The sequence below is a fragment of the Musa acuminata genome, chromosome BXJ1-10 (genome assembly GCF_036884655.1).
Source record: "Musa acuminata AAA Group cultivar baxijiao chromosome BXJ1-10, Cavendish_Baxijiao_AAA, whole genome shotgun sequence".
NCBI classification, from domain to species: domain Eukaryota; kingdom Viridiplantae; phylum Streptophyta; class Magnoliopsida; order Zingiberales; family Musaceae; genus Musa; species Musa acuminata.
In genome coordinates this window covers 18,142,501-18,159,876 of record NC_088336.1, presented here as the reverse complement: position 1 = coordinate 18,159,876, position 17,376 = coordinate 18,142,501, and the positions used below count along the sequence as shown (strand labels likewise).

The following is a 17,376-nucleotide window of genomic DNA, read 5'->3' as shown; positions in this document are numbered from 1 at the left end:
GTAGATTGTGTTACCTAAGGAGATCGTATATCCCTGTTTCCTTGCAGATCTTTAGGAGAGGGTGAAGGAGGTCAAGCGTCCTCCTCTCTAGCGGTGATCCACATAGCAGGGCTACGACGATGCTCCTCAAAACTCCAGGCCTGCTCTGAGGTGGAGAGGGGGAGGAGAATAGGAGAGGCAAGCAAAGGCTCTAGCCTATGAGGCTCTAAATCCCTCCTATTTATAGAGGTCCCCTGTCAAACCCTAATGGATCCTCGCCTAGTGGGTATTGGATCTGCATCCAATAACCCAAGCCTTTTAGATTAGTAGATCTCTATCCAATAATCTCTTATGGGCTCTTATTGGATCTCGTCCATGAGATCCAATAATTCAGGGGCTTATTGGATATCCAATAAGACAAGGGCTCTGTCGGATATCTTATATCCGAACTGTTGGGAAATCTTGGGGGCGACATCACATGCGCAGCGGAAGAACAAGAAAACAAAATCCCCGATTCCCAAAGCGATGTTCGTCGTCGTGCGAAGATTGGTGCGCAAAATCCGCAAAACTTAAAACTGCGTATAGAGTATATTGTGTTACCTAGGGAGATCGTATATCCCTGTTTCCTTGCAGATCTTTAGGAGAGGGTGAAGGAGGTCAAGCGTCCTCCTCTCTAGCGGTGATCCACATAGCAAGGCTGCGATGATGCTCCTCAAAACTCTAGGCCTGCTCTGAGGTGGAGAGGGGGAGGAGAATCGGAGAGGCAAGCAAAGGCTCTAGCCTATGAGGCTCTGAATCCCTTCTATTTATAGAGGTCCCCTGTCAAACCCTAATGGATCCTCGCCTAGTGGATATTGGATCTGCATCCAATAACCCAAGCCGTTTAGATCAGTGGATCTTTATCCAATAATCTCTCATGGGCTCTTATTGGATCTCGTCCATGGGATCCAATAATTTAGGGGCTTATTGGATATCCAATAAGACAAGGGCTCCGTCGGATATCTCATATTCGAACTTCTACTCATCGCAATACCTGCCATATGTGTGTGACTCTCTAGGCCCAATATCGAGCTGGCCGTGAGTCATACCTATTAGAACTCCTTCTAACTCAGTGAATTATTATCTCTGTAATAATTCACTTGACTCATTGACTACGGACGTACTATGCCACTACGCCGTAGTCCCTAGACGATACAGGGAAATCCAATCCATTGGACCTATCTATCCTCAGTTACCATGTACCTATAGTCTCTCATCCATCTAATATCGCAGAGACCGTATATCGAGCATAGTGTTGTCAGACCCATACGGTTTCTACTCGAGTCTCGCTCTAATCGGATTCTCCCGGAGAACTCTTTCTCTCTCAACCCGAATGAACTTGGCCAAGGATTTGTCTGAGCAAGAACACATGGGATATTCCTCTCATGACGCCGAGAGTGGATGATCCTCTATCGACACTCAATAGCTCTCGTAAGGTCGACTACCACTCCCAATGACCAACTATACTAGATCTGGGACAGCCAAACCTATAAGTCTGGTATCAAAGAGTGGAGCACTCATACAAGACATCCTTGGTGTCTCAAGTCTAAGGACCAGATACACCACTAGGACTACGGAATCACTGTCTGACAATAAAGCATCATCAACCATCCAGCATTCCATAAGCGGATCAATCAGTGAACTCATTCTCCAATGAGCACTTGTACTGTATCCCTAGTGTCCCTACACGAGCAGCTATGAGACCAGCTGCATCCATCATATGGACGGGTATACAGCACACCAGTCTGTCCGGTTATCACGATGTCCCTCTCGAGTAACCTATGACCGGGATTATTTAGGATTTGTATTTAAAGGTGAATCGATCTCATTATCATGATCTCATCACGATCCGATTCTCATTGCACAAATCTAAGGACATCACAATATATATATATATATATATATATATATATATATATATATATATATATATATATATGCAATAGTTATAAAGTGATATATGCCAAAATATAATAAGCAAAAGGATTCTGTATCAAGTCACACGTGTCATCACTCACGCGATTGGCTTGTTGGGCACCTATGACTAGCAGTACCTTTGCAACTCAGAAGAGTAAGCGATAAAGATGATAGAGAAGATGGTATAATTCAAGAGACGACCAAAACTATTAGAAACTTGCTCCAAGTTGGAGTGAAAACTTTTTACATTCTAGAAGTTTGATGGTATTGAGAAGGTGAATCACAATAGCTAACTCAATGTAAGGAGTGCAAACACTTCGAGTGCTTCAAAAGTATGAGAAAAAGAGCGGACGAAGGCTACTAACTAGCTCAATGCATGGAGTACAACCCTCAAGGAAGCGGGCGAAATCAAAGTAATCTTTGCCTTCTCAACTCTTAAGAGAATGGGCGAAACCAAGTACCCCAATTCTCTTATTTATCCAGTAGAGGAGCTCTACATAGGTTCAAAGACTCTTCGAAGAAATCTTATGGAAGATAATAGTTGTCAAATCCTCACCAATGGTAATTAGTGCTACGGAGAGTGGATTATCCACTTCAATTTCTAATAGAATGTCAATAAAAAACAGAAGTGATGCGAACATACTTGGAAATGACAACTAAGTAGAAGAAGAATTGATGGAAAAATTTTACAGAGGAAGGACCCAAAAACTTTAAAGTCTGCGAGGCGATGCTCATTAAAGCTTCAATAAGTATCCACTTAGTTCAAGTGGTATAAGGTATTTAAGAGACTAGTGCATACTAAGGATAGTCTTTTCCTTTATCTGAGAGATCCATAAGAAACAACAGGGATCAACACAACTCAATTGACCCCACACCAAAGTTAGAGTCATTAGTTAGTTGAAGCAGTATGGCAGATTAAAGTTCGACTACTCAACAACAACGGTAGAGTGTAGTTGGGAGCTAAGAAGCGTATTGCAACTAGAGTAGAAGATTGAAGACTTAGCAAAGGCTAGGAGATACAGCATCTACAAAGGTTTTGACGAGGGCGTCGAAGGAATAAGTATGGGAGAATGTCACAGACAAAATTATAAATGAGGTGTTTGATGTAATGCTCATGTATATTCATGTCTTTCGGTTTTGTTCATGCTTTGCATAGAATGTAAAGGACTGATAGTAGGCTTAGTAGCCCCATTTTCTTTGGTTTTGGTGGTCATTCTAGGCTTGTAAATAAAGATAATATCATGTGGGCACTTGTGGGAATTTCGGTCTGTAGTGGACCATTTTGGATCCTTTATTGTGCAACCATGCAGAGTTTATGAAGTATGTTTGTAATTTGTATTGGTTATAAAGTGTTTGCTAAAATGATTGTTTGTGGATCTCAAGTGAGATATTTATAAAATTAAAGCTAATGAAGTAAAAGACGTATTAAGAAAAATAAAAATAGTTAAGAGTGTGGGGTTTTATAATATTCCTATTGAGATTTGAAAAAGATTAGAGGATAAGGAAGTATCTTGATTAATTAAATTATTTAATATAATCATAAGATTTAGAATGATATATGATGAATGAAGAAAATTTTTTTAATACCTATTTATGAAAATAAGGGTGAAATATAAAATTATTCAAATTGTAGAGGAATTAAAATCATGAGACATATTATAAAACCCTAGAAAAAATTATCCAAAGTAAGATAAGACTTGAAATAAATATCTCTGAAAATTAATTTAGTTTTATACCTACAAGATCAATTATAGTAGCTATTTATTTACTAAGATAATTAATAAAAAAAGTATAGGAAGAAAAAGAAAGATTTGTATATAATTTTTATTGGCTTTGAGAAAGTGTATAATAAGGTTTCTAGAGATTTATTGTGGTGGATTTTAGAAAAAAAAAATATATATCTACTAATTATATTGATGTTATTAAATAAATATATGATAATGTAATTACTAGTATTAAAATTATAGAGAGTATGTGTAGTGAATTTCTTATTAATATAGGATTACAACAAGAATCCATATTAAGTTCATACCTTTTCGTATTAGTAATGCATCAACTTACTAGTCACTTTTATGATAAACCTTACTAGTGTATATTCTTTATTGATGATATTATCTTAGTTGATAAGAGCTTAAGTGAAATTAATTATAAACTTAAGCAATAGAGGTAAGCTTAGATACTAAAAATTTTATATTAAGTAGAACTAAAGTTAAATATATAAAATATAATCTTAGTGAGTCTAGAAATAGATATAAGAATATAGTTAAATTTGATAGATAAGAAGCTTATTTAAGTAAAAGTTTATAAGTATCTTTGATTAATTATTCAACAAGATAAAGAAATCAATGAAGATATTATTCATAAAGTAAAAAACAGAATGGTTTAAATAATGAGGGATGTCAAGAGTCTTATGTGATCATTAGATACATTTGAGATTAAAAAATATTATAAAATAATTGTGAGATCAATAATACTTTATGGATTCTGATGTTGAAAGTTATAAAAAAGCATATACAAAAAATTTATATTGTCGAGATAAGAATATTGAGATATATATATGTAGAGTAACTAAAAAAGATAAGAATTTTTTTTTATTTATGAACAACTAGGTATTATTTCTATAAATGATAAGATAAGAGAAAATCATTTAAGATGGTATGAGTATATGTTGAGAGGACCTCTAGATGCGATAGTTAGAAAAAATAAAATAATTAATATTAGTGGTATGATGATAGATAGATGAAGACAAAAAATCTTAATAGAAACTATAAATAAAGATATATATATATATGTACTTAACTAAACGTATGATTTTTTAAAGATCTAAATGATAACAAAAGATATAGTCAATCCTAAATAGTTGAGATTTATGAATTTATTATTATTGTTATAAAGTAAATAATAAAGTTGTTGAATAGTGACCATCTCGTATGTAGGACTTTCCAAAAGACCAATAATTTGGGCTTAAGTAGGCTTAGATGTCAGGTTCTTTAGGCTCAAGTCTAAGCCCAAACCCAAATCATTGTCTTTAGGAATAATCGACTCTATAGAGAGAGAGAGAGAGAGAGAGAGAGAGAGGGAGAGGTCACACTGATAACAAAGTAAATAAATATTACTAAATGATTCCTCATGTTAGTTGGGTGTTGATATCACATGAGACAAATCCACATATATTCTATCTATTATTTCACTTTCTGTTTCTTTATTTGTTTTCACTGATGTAGAGCACTAGATTTGGTCCTCTTCTCTTTGATTCACTGGTGACAAACATCACACACTTACTATTAAAGAACTTGTTCACCACAATCAACTTTCTTCCTTTATTATATTATTATATTCTCACGTTCCCAACTTGTTGTACCGACTCTTTGATTGAGCTCATCATATATGTGATTCACGAGTCTGAAACCTATGCAGTGCCGCATCTCTCTCTCTCTCTGAGACTTTTGCTTGGCCAATGGATGACATGCAAGATATGTTGTGGTCCTCCAAGCATGGTGGATGTCTCGTCTGTCGTGTCATCAATAAGTTTTCAGTAAATCTGCTGTCCTTTTATCCGAAAGGCTAAGACAAAACTACACTTTGAAGAATGACGCTTGATGGAAGGGTGTTTCAATGATTAGGTGAATGCAATTGTGCCCACAGTTTGGCTTCGTACGTCGCCAAGGGAAGATTGGCCGGTGGTGTCTGTCAGAAAGAACACATGAGCTTTTCTTTTCCTCATCGCTTTCTCTCCACTTTGCATCTTCACATCCTTACCTAACGGATTGGCCGGTGGAATCTGTAAGAATGTATATGGCAGCTAAGTCTCGTTTGTTAATTACTCAGCACGTCATTAGAAGAAGATTAAGGAGTCAAAAAAAGACCGAAAGAGCATGTAACGATCTGTAAGAATATTCTCAGTAGTTAAAGAAGGGCTTCCATATTCTATACTTTAATAGCCTAAAGTGCTGAGAATACGATGAAAGTGTTAACTTATAGATTAAAGAATATGGAAGAAGTGAAGAACCATGGAAGTATAATTACTACATGTTAAACACATTCCCTTGCAAAAGGATGTTTGCGGACATAGTTATGCTTTATTGAAGAAGAGTTGTGAAAATTTTCAGTTCATTTTTTTGATTTCATCATCATGTCACTTGGTGATGGTAAAGTCAAATGTTGATATAGAACTTCATCTCGTAGGAAGTCATGCAACACACACACACACACACATATATATAGGATTACAGATTGCAAATTACTAAGAAGCAACTGAACTTGTTGGTAGGAGTCGAACAAAGGAAACGTAAGCTCAGCTTTGACCTCTCTTCACAAGGAAGGACTGGAAAGTCAAATTAGAGGATGACTTCTGTAACTATTGTAGTTGAAAAAAAATTAACATGTGTGTGCAAAACTCATAGTATGAAACTAAGCGTCGGTGGGAATCAGAAGATTTAGCTGGCGTTGTATTCATCGATATCACAAGAACACACATGAAGCATAAACTGTTTCATGTCCCTCAGTTAATTTTAGTATATTCCTATTTGAATGCTAAAACTCAATCATAAAAAAAGGTCAATCATAAATCTTTGAGAGAAGTTGAAGAATTATCTTCTTATGTGTGTGTATATGAATGTATGACAACTTGTTTACAGTGTGTTAACAAACATAAATTACAAAGAATTGTCTGCAAAGATCTCTGAAGATAACCCCTAACCCCTGGGAACAAAAATTATGAGGGATTAATGGATCATCTACTCCCCCCATCCACAACACAGCATTGGGTCTCAAATTAGTCCCAGAGATTGCACCAGATTCCCCACTTGCATTGCTGCATCTTGCCATGGCCATCCCTGTAACTTGTGCTTCCTGAAAGTTATCTTTGCCTTTGCCAGCAGATCCACCATGCCCTCCTTGTGGACTTGCACCATCTTGGGGCACTTGAGTAGCCCTATGTATGTCCCCAGGTCATGAACACACGCAGGGTTTTGCATCTTGAAGAAGTCGAGGGCGAGCTCGACTCCAACGTGAGCGTAGCAGGAGCAGCTCCATGGGAGCTGATAGGTCTCGCCGAGAGCCCGGAAGTGCTCGTTCATGAACAGGCCGGGCAGCTTGGTGACCGGATCATGGACGTTCACCACCCTCAAGACCTTCACTCCGAGCTCTTCGCACCTCTCCTTGAAGCCGGTGTTGCCGACCCTCGGCCCTCCGAACGAGTACACCGTGATCGGTATCTCCCGCTGCTGCTGGAACCGGTTGAGGCCGAGCTCGGCGAGGTCGTACCCGGAGAGGAGGGCAAGAGCGCTCCCCATGCTGTGTCCGGCCAATGTGATGCTCATCTCCTCGTCCTGGTACTTGTTGATGAGCCGAGACACTTCCCCGAGCAACTGCTCCCGGCAGCTCCCTTGGCCGAACCTACAGGTGCTGTCGTCGGAGGTGTACAGGCTGAGGAACCCCGACTCGACCTTCACGTCGATCCGGGGGTCGTGCGGGTCCAGGTTCGCCGGCCTCAGCGAGCTCATGAAGTTGGCGATCCACTCGGTGCTGGTGACGGTCCCCCGGAAGGTCACCAGCACGTCCCGCCGCCCCAGCCGCCTCACCTCCTCGTCCGACGACACCGCAACGTACCCGATCCACCGGCCACAGCAGGTGCCGTGTTGCATGGGGATGCTGATGTCCGGCGTCGCGTAGATGTACTTGGTGATCTCGTATCCGGACGACTCCAACCCCACCTCCTCCAGCATGCGGCGCTTCCCGTACTTGCAACTCAGGTAGCGCTGCGACGCCGGGTCGAGGTCGAACGCCTTGTAGCACGCCATGACGAACTCCCCGTACCGGACGATCTCCTCGCGCAGCAACGGGCTCAGCGGCTGGACGAGGTCGTTCCAGTCGTCGGCGCCCTGGATCTTCCTCCACACGCTAGCCAGGCGGCTCGTCGCCTCCCGTGCCCTGTCCGGCCGAGACCGGAGCACCGGGGCGGCCGACGGCGTCCGCCGGGGCGCGGCGACAGACATCCCGGGGCGAGGCCGGCATGGCCGGGGGTTCCGCAGGGCCAGATGCTGCTTGGGCATGGAGACGGTGGAGGAAGCCATGAGGGCGGTGCAAACAGGCACGAAGGGCAGTGTCTCAGATTATATAGACAGAACCAACCGGTGAATATAAAATGGGAGAGCGTGTTTGGCGAGGGTTTGACTGGGTTTCTTCCTGACCTTTCTTTTTGTCAATGGGTCGGTCGGGCTCCCTACCACTCCGCCATTGGTGATTTGTTCCCCTAGCCTCTCTTCATCACCTGCGTTACGGCTCGCACTTGCCAAGGTTGCGACAGATTGTGCGGCAGGAGTGTAAATCCATGAAAGACACTGCCCTGCGACACATGGATTGGAGCATGCCATCGCCAGTTGACTTGTACTCTCTCGAGAAAAGGAAAGCCCGCCAAGTCTCCTTATGAACGCCGACATTTCGCTCCCCCACTTTCCCTCGTCGCTCGTTACTTTATTCCGCGCCGCGAAGGGGTCGACCTCTGGCCGTCCGATCGTGTCGGGGACGAACACAGCCGTCGGATCTGTTGACCACGGCCGCAAATCTTGGTCTTCGACCACCCCGTCCTCCACGTGTACTCCTCTACACGGGTGGGACCCGCGGAAATCTTGCAAACCTGACGGAAACAGCCATCTAGATACGGAATTAGTTCACCAAGATAAAGGGACACCGCGATGAGGTCCAAACGCAAGTGTGAGGGAGGTGGTTACGTAATGAATGAACCTAAGAGTAGACACGTCACGCGTGTCCATCGTCGTACATGCAACAGCTCACAGGATGAAGAGATGAGAGGTAGGCAGTGAGAGCAGTGGGGAACAGAAAACTGTATTATATCTCACCTCTGCTATCTGATACAATCTGATGCGCAATTATTGGCCATGGCCTTAGCTGTGTCTTGCAAAGGTTGGTGAAAGAAGCTTTATTGTAGTACTGGCTTGATATAGTTTTTGGAGCTTGGAAGATTGCGAGGCCAGAGAAGGTTAGCCTGGCTTCCAATGTACTCATACCTCGTGTCAGCTTCCAGGCAAGTTTTTTGAGATCTTGTGCTTCCATGGACGTTTCAGAAACACTAAAAAAGAAGGGAACTTGCTCGAGTTTGTCAGGAACAAAGTAGAGGTTCCAACTGAGGATGATGCCACTAGATTTTGATGCAACTACTCAATACAGCTAAACCTGCTGTCAGATCTTCACCCATTAGTGCAGCATAATAGTGGTTGAGAAAGTTCATTCTCCCTTCTTTTTAACAAGTTGCTGCTGTTGCCTCCTTTTCTTTCTTTTTGGTGTTTTTTTTTTTTTGTGACAGAGTTCTGATTGGAGATTTTTGTAACATCTCACCAAATTGTCTGTGTTATACTATGACTAAGAAGCCTTATAATACTTGGAAGGCTGAAGTGGATTGCATCAGCCAGGTTCAGCAGCAGCCCTTGACTGATCTTTGTCTTCGTCTATAGCTTGGTCCTCTGGGATTTGAATACACAATTCTTCTATAAGCAGCAGCCACACAATTAGGTTTACTGCTTTAGCTTGGCCTCTTTCACTGCATCTAGCCCAGAATTCCATTCCTCGGCCTCTCTCTCTCTCTCTCTCGTGTCCTTTATGGAAATCAATGCCTGCCTTGCTTTACTGACCAAGTGGAACGTAACTGAAAGTGTTTCTTCTTTGGATGCAAAGCCCCTCTCTTTTTCCTTTCTTTTGACCACAGCCACCATTTGTTTATTGCATCTTGTGCAGCAACCTGAGCTTACCAAAGTGAGACCGGCAGAGGCTGCAAACCGACCTTGAGCAGCAATCTTCAGCTTCAAAAGGCTGCTGTTGTAGTCTTAGAGATGGCTTCCAGAGTTTTTGTCACTGGTATGGTATTACTTGCTCCACTCCAACCTGGGATGTATCAAATCAATGTTAGTAACAGTAACTGTTTAAGAGAGATCAGTTGAATTCCCTGCAGCAGCAAGGTTGTACCTTTTTTACGGAAGCTACTGCTGCATCTGAGCCACAGGTATATCATAGGAGTTTTACATATTTGTGCTTGCAAAGTCGGAAAATTATAGTTGCGCCTACAAGTTCCAATATATAATAGCATACATGTTCCCAAAACACTAGGATCCTCACTGTAGACATCTCCAATTAAAATCCATCCAAAACCCACTACTATCCATGTCTACCAGTGGCTAATTGGAATTTAGAATTATTAGAAAATATATACAATATCTAAATACCTAAAATTCTTACCATCATAATGCTTCTTAAAAAATAATAATGTCAATTAAAATTCCAATGACTCCATTCTAACAGATAAATGATGGCTAAAGTTAGTTACTAGAGAACAACTAAAAGAACATTATATAGTTTTTGGGTTTTGCTGAGATGTAAGTATGCTAAACTTGAATTTAGAGATAAAACTACAAAAAATCAAATACTTCCAAGGGTCATTTGTGCAATTTTGTCACAGATACCATAAGTAGGCCAAAAACAGACTAATGTCAACCAGTTCATATGGGCCCGGGGTTGAGATGATTACATGGGAGTAGATTTGACTCCCTCTGTTTAAATTGGATGTGCACAAGTGTTTATGCACCATATCAATTCCCTACGTACATGTTCTGACGAAGCTTCTTAGAACTATGAAAACCTTATAAGAATCATCAGTTAATGTTGCCTTGACCTTCAAGTAAGTTTATTTCCACAAAATCTGAGGTGGCAAGGACTTTTGCAAGTCAAAATCTTAGGAAGACCAGCAACTTGTTCCAGTTGCAGTTGGTAACTACCTCTGTATGCATACAATAAGTTGGCCTATAACATAGAAAGACATAATCCTGTTCTTATGGGCCTGAGGATGAGATGTTTACATGGGGAGTAAATTTGGCTCCACATGGTTGACCTGGATGTGTATAAAGTGTTGATGCATACTATCTATCTTTTCCATTCATGTACAAGAATGTGAGGAAACTTCATAGAAAGATCATGAAATCCTTTTGGAGAATTTTCAGCTAATAGTGTCGTAGTGTCTTGATCTTCTCTGCAACAGTCAACATTTCATTCATAAAATTCCTAAAAGCAGAAAAGAGACCATAGCAGCCTATTATTCAAGGGTGCCCATTGTACTTTGCATGGAGGACATGACGGCATCACGATAATAGATAATATATGAAAAATAACAAATATTTTATTGTTGACAATTTAGCATACTACATATTTCTCATCAGCAATAATCATCTTCAGCTGTTATCTTAAACTATGTTCATGAAGGAGAAATAATAAAATCAAACAGCAATGATATCCTTGAGTTTTGTATGTACATTATCTTATTTTCTTTCAAGACAATGCATCCAAGCAACAATGACAAGTAGATTGATAAGACCCTAGGGTTTTATCATTGAAGAAAGGGGAGAAAAGGGGATGATTAATTCGAGAGGATCGGTCTCCTTGATCACTTCGAGGGGATCAACATCTTAGGGTTTGTCAGAAGACTGGAATAATATTTCATTGATTACCGAAAAGAAACAGATACATCCCTATTTATAGAGTTCCACCTAGAGTCCACTAGGACTTGGACTCTTAATAAATAAATAAATAAATAAATATCAAATAAACCCCTATCCAACTTTTATTGAACTAGACCAACTCAATAAAACATTATTCAAAACTCAGAAAATAAAGGGATCATAATAATTCCTTCCCCTTCAAATCAGCCTTGTCCTCGAGGTTGAGCGGCATCAAACTCGAGGAATTTCTCTTTCAACACTTCAGTCACAAGGTATCTACGACGCATGACAACCCGTTGATCAAGTAAGTACGATCTCCACTTTTTGATAGTGTAAGCAATAAGGTCGGCCTTTCAGTGTAGTAGTCGTTGCAGTCTTATGAAGAACTCTCTCTATCCGATGGCTAGTGGCAGTTGTGACCTTACTTCCACGTCTTCCCTTTAGGATCGTCTGCTTTCCATTAATAAAAAACTTCATGATTAGTTTAGAAAAATTCCAAGAAACATCACCCAGGGTTGATAGCCATTCAATTCTAAGCAACACTTTGAAGTCTTCCAAGGGTAGCAAAACGAAGTCCAAAAGCAACTCTTGGCCCTGTATAATCAATTCGAACATTTGCTATCATAAGTTAAAATTTGTCCATCAACAACCTTTACTTCGAATTTGTCATATCCTTCAATGTGGTAGGCCAATTGGTCAGGAACCTTATTGTACATAAAATTGTTAGTGCTACCAGTATCAATCAAAACTGTAACATGCTGATGTTCCAAAGTTCCTCCAACTTTCATAGTTTGCGGGTTAGAGTAGCCGGCTAATGCATGCACTATATGTATGATAGGTCCAACATCTTCATCAGAATCCATACCTTCATGATCGGAGTCCACATTATTAGTTTCTGGTTCCTCTCCAATTTGTTCAATCATTAGAAGTTGCCCTTGTTTACATCGGTGCTCCCTACTCCACTTTTCATCATAGTGACAGCACAAACCCTTCATTGATCTTTCCTTGAGTTCTTCTCGGTTTAGTCTTTGGGTGTTAGGGTTTTAGTTGGGAATAGATGGGGCGGGTGGCTTACTGATCATCTGTTTGTTGTCACTTATATTTTGACAATTTTCCCTGATGATTTTTTCCTCATGCAAACGTGCAAATGAGATTGCAGCTGTCATAGTGCGGGGTTGGTGAGCTTTGACTTCACATCGGATATCTGAATTAAGTCCTTCAATAAATGTTCCCACCAGTTGTCGTTTGGATCAGTCTCCGGCTTGATTTGACAATCGTTCAAATCTACTCTGATATTGTAGCATTGTAAAAATCTGACGAATTTTAACAAGCTACCCATCAACATTCTCATATTCAGATGGTCCAAAGCGAACGAGAAACCCTCTCTTGAATTGTTCCTACGAGGGAACCCCATAACAAGTTTCGTATCAATCATACCATTATATTACATCTCCATCTAGTTGGATTGAAGTTATTTCCACATTGGATTCTTCTGGAGTTTTGTGAAAACGAAAAAAAATTTCTGCTTTAGAGATCCAACTGGTGAGATCTCCATCTTCCCATCTTGGGAATTCCACCTTCATGCGTGTGTAGCTTGTGTCCTGTTCTTGATTCCTTTTTTCCTGTGTCTCTAGATCGGTTCAATATAAGACTTTAACTTTCATCTTGTTGAAACTTGCTAAAGCTCTCCAATAGACTCTTTTTAAGATCGTTAAGGGTTTCTTGCAACCGATTCTCAATTATGGTTTCCAAGGCTAGTTGGGCTTTCACTGAGTTGTCGATAGCCATTGCGTAAGACTACAAATCTGTAATCTCCAACTCTTGTTTCTGGTGTCGGGTCAAGGGCATTAGTATCGCACTATTCGGTGTGGCTGTTATGAAGTTTGGCATGTGGCAGTGTTGAGGGCGTAAGGGAACGCGAAGCTGCCGAGGAAGCAGATGCCGAGGGCAACGTAAAGGCTTGTTGCAGTCGCTGCGAGGAGGAAAAGTTGCTGCCCTATTTCTGTCGTTGCGTGGGGTGAGGCTGCAGGGACTGAGGCTGCGGGGGCTGGAAAGCGACGGCGTCGGTGGGGGGAGCGGTTGTGAGGGTGGCTGTGCGTGTGGCGGCGGTTGCTGCAACCCAAGGGGAGTGATCACTGAACAACCGGGGTTGAGGCTGCGGTGGTGCGGTTGGGAGTAGCTGTCAAAACTACTGTCAAGGCTGGGAGGCTGGTGTCGACCGAGGCAGTGTTGAGGGCGTGGCTGGGAGGCGACGTTGACAAGGGTCAAGAGGCGGCAATGGTGGCAACAGGCAACTATGACAGTAGAGGCACCAGCGGTTGCGGCAGTAGAGGGTGCTCTATTTCTATCGCACCGCAGAAGGAGACGCTGGTGATACCAAAGGATCGCGAGTGGTTAAGGACAAGGCTGCAGCGGCTGTTGTTGATGCCGGTGGCGTAGAGGAAGCAGTGGTGGCAATCGACGACTGCGACAGTAGAGGGTCGACTGGTGACGTCGAAGGATCGCGAGTAGTTGAGGACAAGGCTGCGATGGTGGCACGGTTGGGAGTAACGTCACCAATGGTCGCCGAGGGTTGGGATCGACGAGGGGGATGGTTCGTTGGCCGGGAAACAATGACGACAACCCTTTCTTGCTCTAGTAGAATGGCGGTGGTCCATTGGCCGGGGAACTACGGCGACGGTGGTTCCTGGCCGGGAAGCAACGGCGGCGGTGGTCGCTGGTCGGGAAGCAGCAGCCCTTTCTCGCAGCGAGAAGGATGGGCGTGGCTGCTATTTCTTTCTTTCTTTCTTTCTCTTTTTTTTTTTTTTTTTTTTGAGATGATGAGAGCTACGGTGAGGTATTATAAGAAATTGCAACGAGAACGCTAAGGATCGTTGCTCTAGTACCAAATGATAAGACCCTAGGGTTTTATCATTGAAGAAAATGGATAAAAGGGGATGATCACTTTAAGAGGATCGGCCTCCTAGGGTTTGTCAGAAGACTGGAATAATATTTTATTGGTTGCCGAAAAGAAACAGATACATCCCTATTTATAGAGTTCCACCCAGAGTCCACCAGGACTTGGACTCAATAAAACATTATTCAAAGCTTAGAAAATAAATGGATCATAACATAAATTTAGCAATATATAGGCCTGATATTATGACCCTTATCAGTGATTTAGAAAGGCGCTCGGGCGCTCGCCTAGGTGCTCGGGCGAGGCGAGGAGAGGCCCGAGCGCCTCGCTTCACTTCCGGGCGGCGCGCTTCAAAGAGGCACCGCCAGCCCAGGCATTGGGCGCTCGCCCGAGCCCAGGCGCTGGGCGCTTCGGGCGAGCGCCTGGGTTAAACCAGGCGACCGAACCAGCGTTTTAGGTTTGGTTCGTCTCCGGTGCTTTAGTTGGTTCAATCGAACCAACTAAAGCATTGATATCAGCTGTCGCTGCCCAACCCTAATCCTGCTCGTTGCCGCTGTCGCTGCTCGCTACCGCTGCTGCTGTCGTCGCTCGCTGCTCGCCGCTCCTGCTCCCGCTCCCGCTGCCGCTTCCTCTTTTCTCAATCAGCACCCCCTTACACTCCTCTTCCTTCTTCTCCTTCTGTATATTATTAACAGTATACAGTATACTGTTAACATTATACTAATAATAGTATTTGTATTTATTAGATTAATAATATATTATTTTGAATTTTGAAACTTTTTGTTAATGTGACATTATGATTTTGTATCTTAGATTTTTTTAATTTAATAGCATATTTTTATTTAAAATTTTAAATAATTATATTTATTAATTATATTATATATTTTTATATTTTAACGCCTCGCTTCTCTCGGGCGAGCGCCTAGCGCCTCGGGCGTTTTTGGACCTTAGCGCCTTTTGACGCCTAGCGCTTTTTAAATCACTGACCCTTATTAAAGTCAACATGATTAATCATCTGATTTATCACATGTGTTTTCTAGTCTAGTAGTTGTTCGGGTTAAACTTATTCAGTCTTCTGTATCAAAAGGAAGTAAATGATCAAAGCTTGATATTTATGAAAATGGGCACGAAATATCTAGCATCTGTCCATGACTAATCCATTCTTACAACTTAAATGATATTAAACAGAATCTGCATCACTAAGTTGTCAAAATAACATCTAAAGTTTTCTCAGTTTATACAAGCAATGTTATTAGTTCTTTTGGCCCCTTGTCTCTCAAGATGGGTACTAGGAATGCTAATTCTGTATGATGTCTGCTAAGTTTAAACTGAGATAAATTCCTCACACAAACAGAAATAAGCAAGATGCATGAGTATCTAGAGTTTTTGGCATCCATGCGCCAACATTCATGCTCAATGAAAAAAGTGAGTGTGTCATATATCTTGTTATAGTAACGGGATATTGTGGTTTCCATTAAGGCAATGTTGAAGAAGAGCGATGCCACAAACCAACACATTATCAAAAAGTTAAAAGGAACCTAAAAGCACATAACAAGGTATAGATCCAAAAGACATGCATCTCTATGTGCATAAAATAAGAACACCAGAGGTAGCTAAGATCATAGAAGCAGCACATTAGAAAATGTTGCTAACCATTAATAAATCTATCTCCAGATTACAGAAAGAGTACAGAAGTTGACTATTCTTAAAACTAAAAGAATGTACCTCCAGTGTTGAGATTGATATCCCAATCAAATATAATGGATAGCTCACAAGCATGGAACCAATCTCCTCAAGTTCAACAGGATTCAGCATTGGAGCTCTTTCCCCACCTTCAAGCATGCCAGCCTGAAAATAGGAAAAGAATATTGTACCAAGAAATCCATATGCTTCATAACAAAAGTTGAAGGATTTTAGAAACAGAAAAAACTAACTGGTGTTATCAATTTCTTATATGAAAAATTATCAATTACAACCCAAACAAGAGGAAGAAACATATCAGGAAGGCATCCTGAAGATATTCAAGTAAACCATATAATAAGAGCCTGAACCATTGCCTTCTACAGCTACACATGAACGGAAGTTGTTGACCAAGTAGACCTTCTATGCATTGTTGCAATAACATGCCAAGCACATGAATTGACATTAGCTATTTGACTCACCTTCATGATGATCTGAAGTATAACAGAGGGAATTTTGAGGCCACTAAGAATCTTATTTTGCTGAACAAATAGCTGTTTGTTCTTAAAGATAAAATGATGAGCACATGCAATATGATTCCGAACACAAACAGGTCCTTTGTCTTGCTATTGCCACCAGTTTCTCTGTGCAAACAATTTTACCATTTTTGGAAGTAAATGAGGATGTTGCAAAGGCCTTCATCTCTTCCCCTGAAGCAAGTGATGAATAGAACATTAGCTCCAGCATCAGCAATGGGTCTCAATCACTTTAGAGATTCCTCAAAAGGTAGCATGGCAAGAATCAGCCTGTGCTACTATCATAATATCACAGCCAATTTTCCTACATACCCCAATAGTTGCTTTTATGCATGTACCACTTCCTCTCCAGAAACTACCTTACTTCCACAAGTATGACCGCAAGCTTTGGTGACACCTTAACAATAGCATCTATCAGGAGCAAGGAGAACAGCAGTATATGAGTCATTAACTATGACAAACACAATCTTCACTTTCTTGGAGTAACAAAGTAGCATCTAAAGAGAAAAAGAAGACTCTCCCATTATAACCAAGTAGAAGAAAACAAATGAGAGAGATAACCATTCATAAAGACTCATAATTGCAGAAGCAACGTTGTCTAGTATAATTAAATTTTTCTACTTGCATTTACATATAATTCAGTATGTTTAAGTTTGAATCTAATCACTTTAGAAGGAAGATCTCCAGAATCTAATGCAGAATCTTTACCTAGTCTTCAGGAATTATCCCTGCAAAGCCAGATTGAATGCAACCTTTCACTGTACTCCTGACATTCATAGCATTTTTATATACATTGTCACCATTTCTAATCACAAGAATTGCTATG

At 41.1% G+C, this 17,376-nt stretch overlaps 1 protein-coding gene and 1 long non-coding RNA gene across 2 annotated transcripts in view; both read right to left on the bottom strand.

Annotated features, from left to right (window-relative positions):
* Positions 1-6,704: 6,704 nt before the first annotated feature.
* Positions 6,705-15,036, bottom strand: LOC135595134 (galactolipase DONGLE, chloroplastic-like). Its single transcript, XM_065085651.1, has 2 exons — positions 9,916-15,036; positions 6,705-9,834 (listed from the first exon to the last, which is right to left on the bottom strand). Exon 2 carries the CDS (start codon positions 8,007-8,009, stop codon positions 6,705-6,707), a length of 1,305 nt encoding a protein of 434 aa, XP_064941723.1. The 5' UTR covers positions 8,010-9,834; positions 9,916-15,036.
* Positions 15,037-16,191: 1,155 nt separating this feature from the next.
* LOC135595288 (uncharacterized) overlaps positions 16,192-17,376 on the bottom strand; it is a 2,666-nt gene continuing 1,481 nt past the window's right edge. The window contains exons 3-4 of the long non-coding RNA XR_010480323.1: positions 16,863-16,961; positions 16,192-16,724 (exon numbers count right to left, since the gene is read on the bottom strand). This is a non-coding gene — a long non-coding RNA (uncharacterized LOC135595288). The remainder of the gene's footprint in view (positions 16,725-16,862; positions 16,962-17,376) is intronic.

Bases quoted from the DNA above. Each gene is read 5' to 3' on its own strand.
- LOC135595134 (XM_065085651.1), bottom strand. From the start codon at position 8,009: ATGGCTTCCTCCACCGTCTCCATGCCCAAGCAGCATCTGGCCCTGCGG.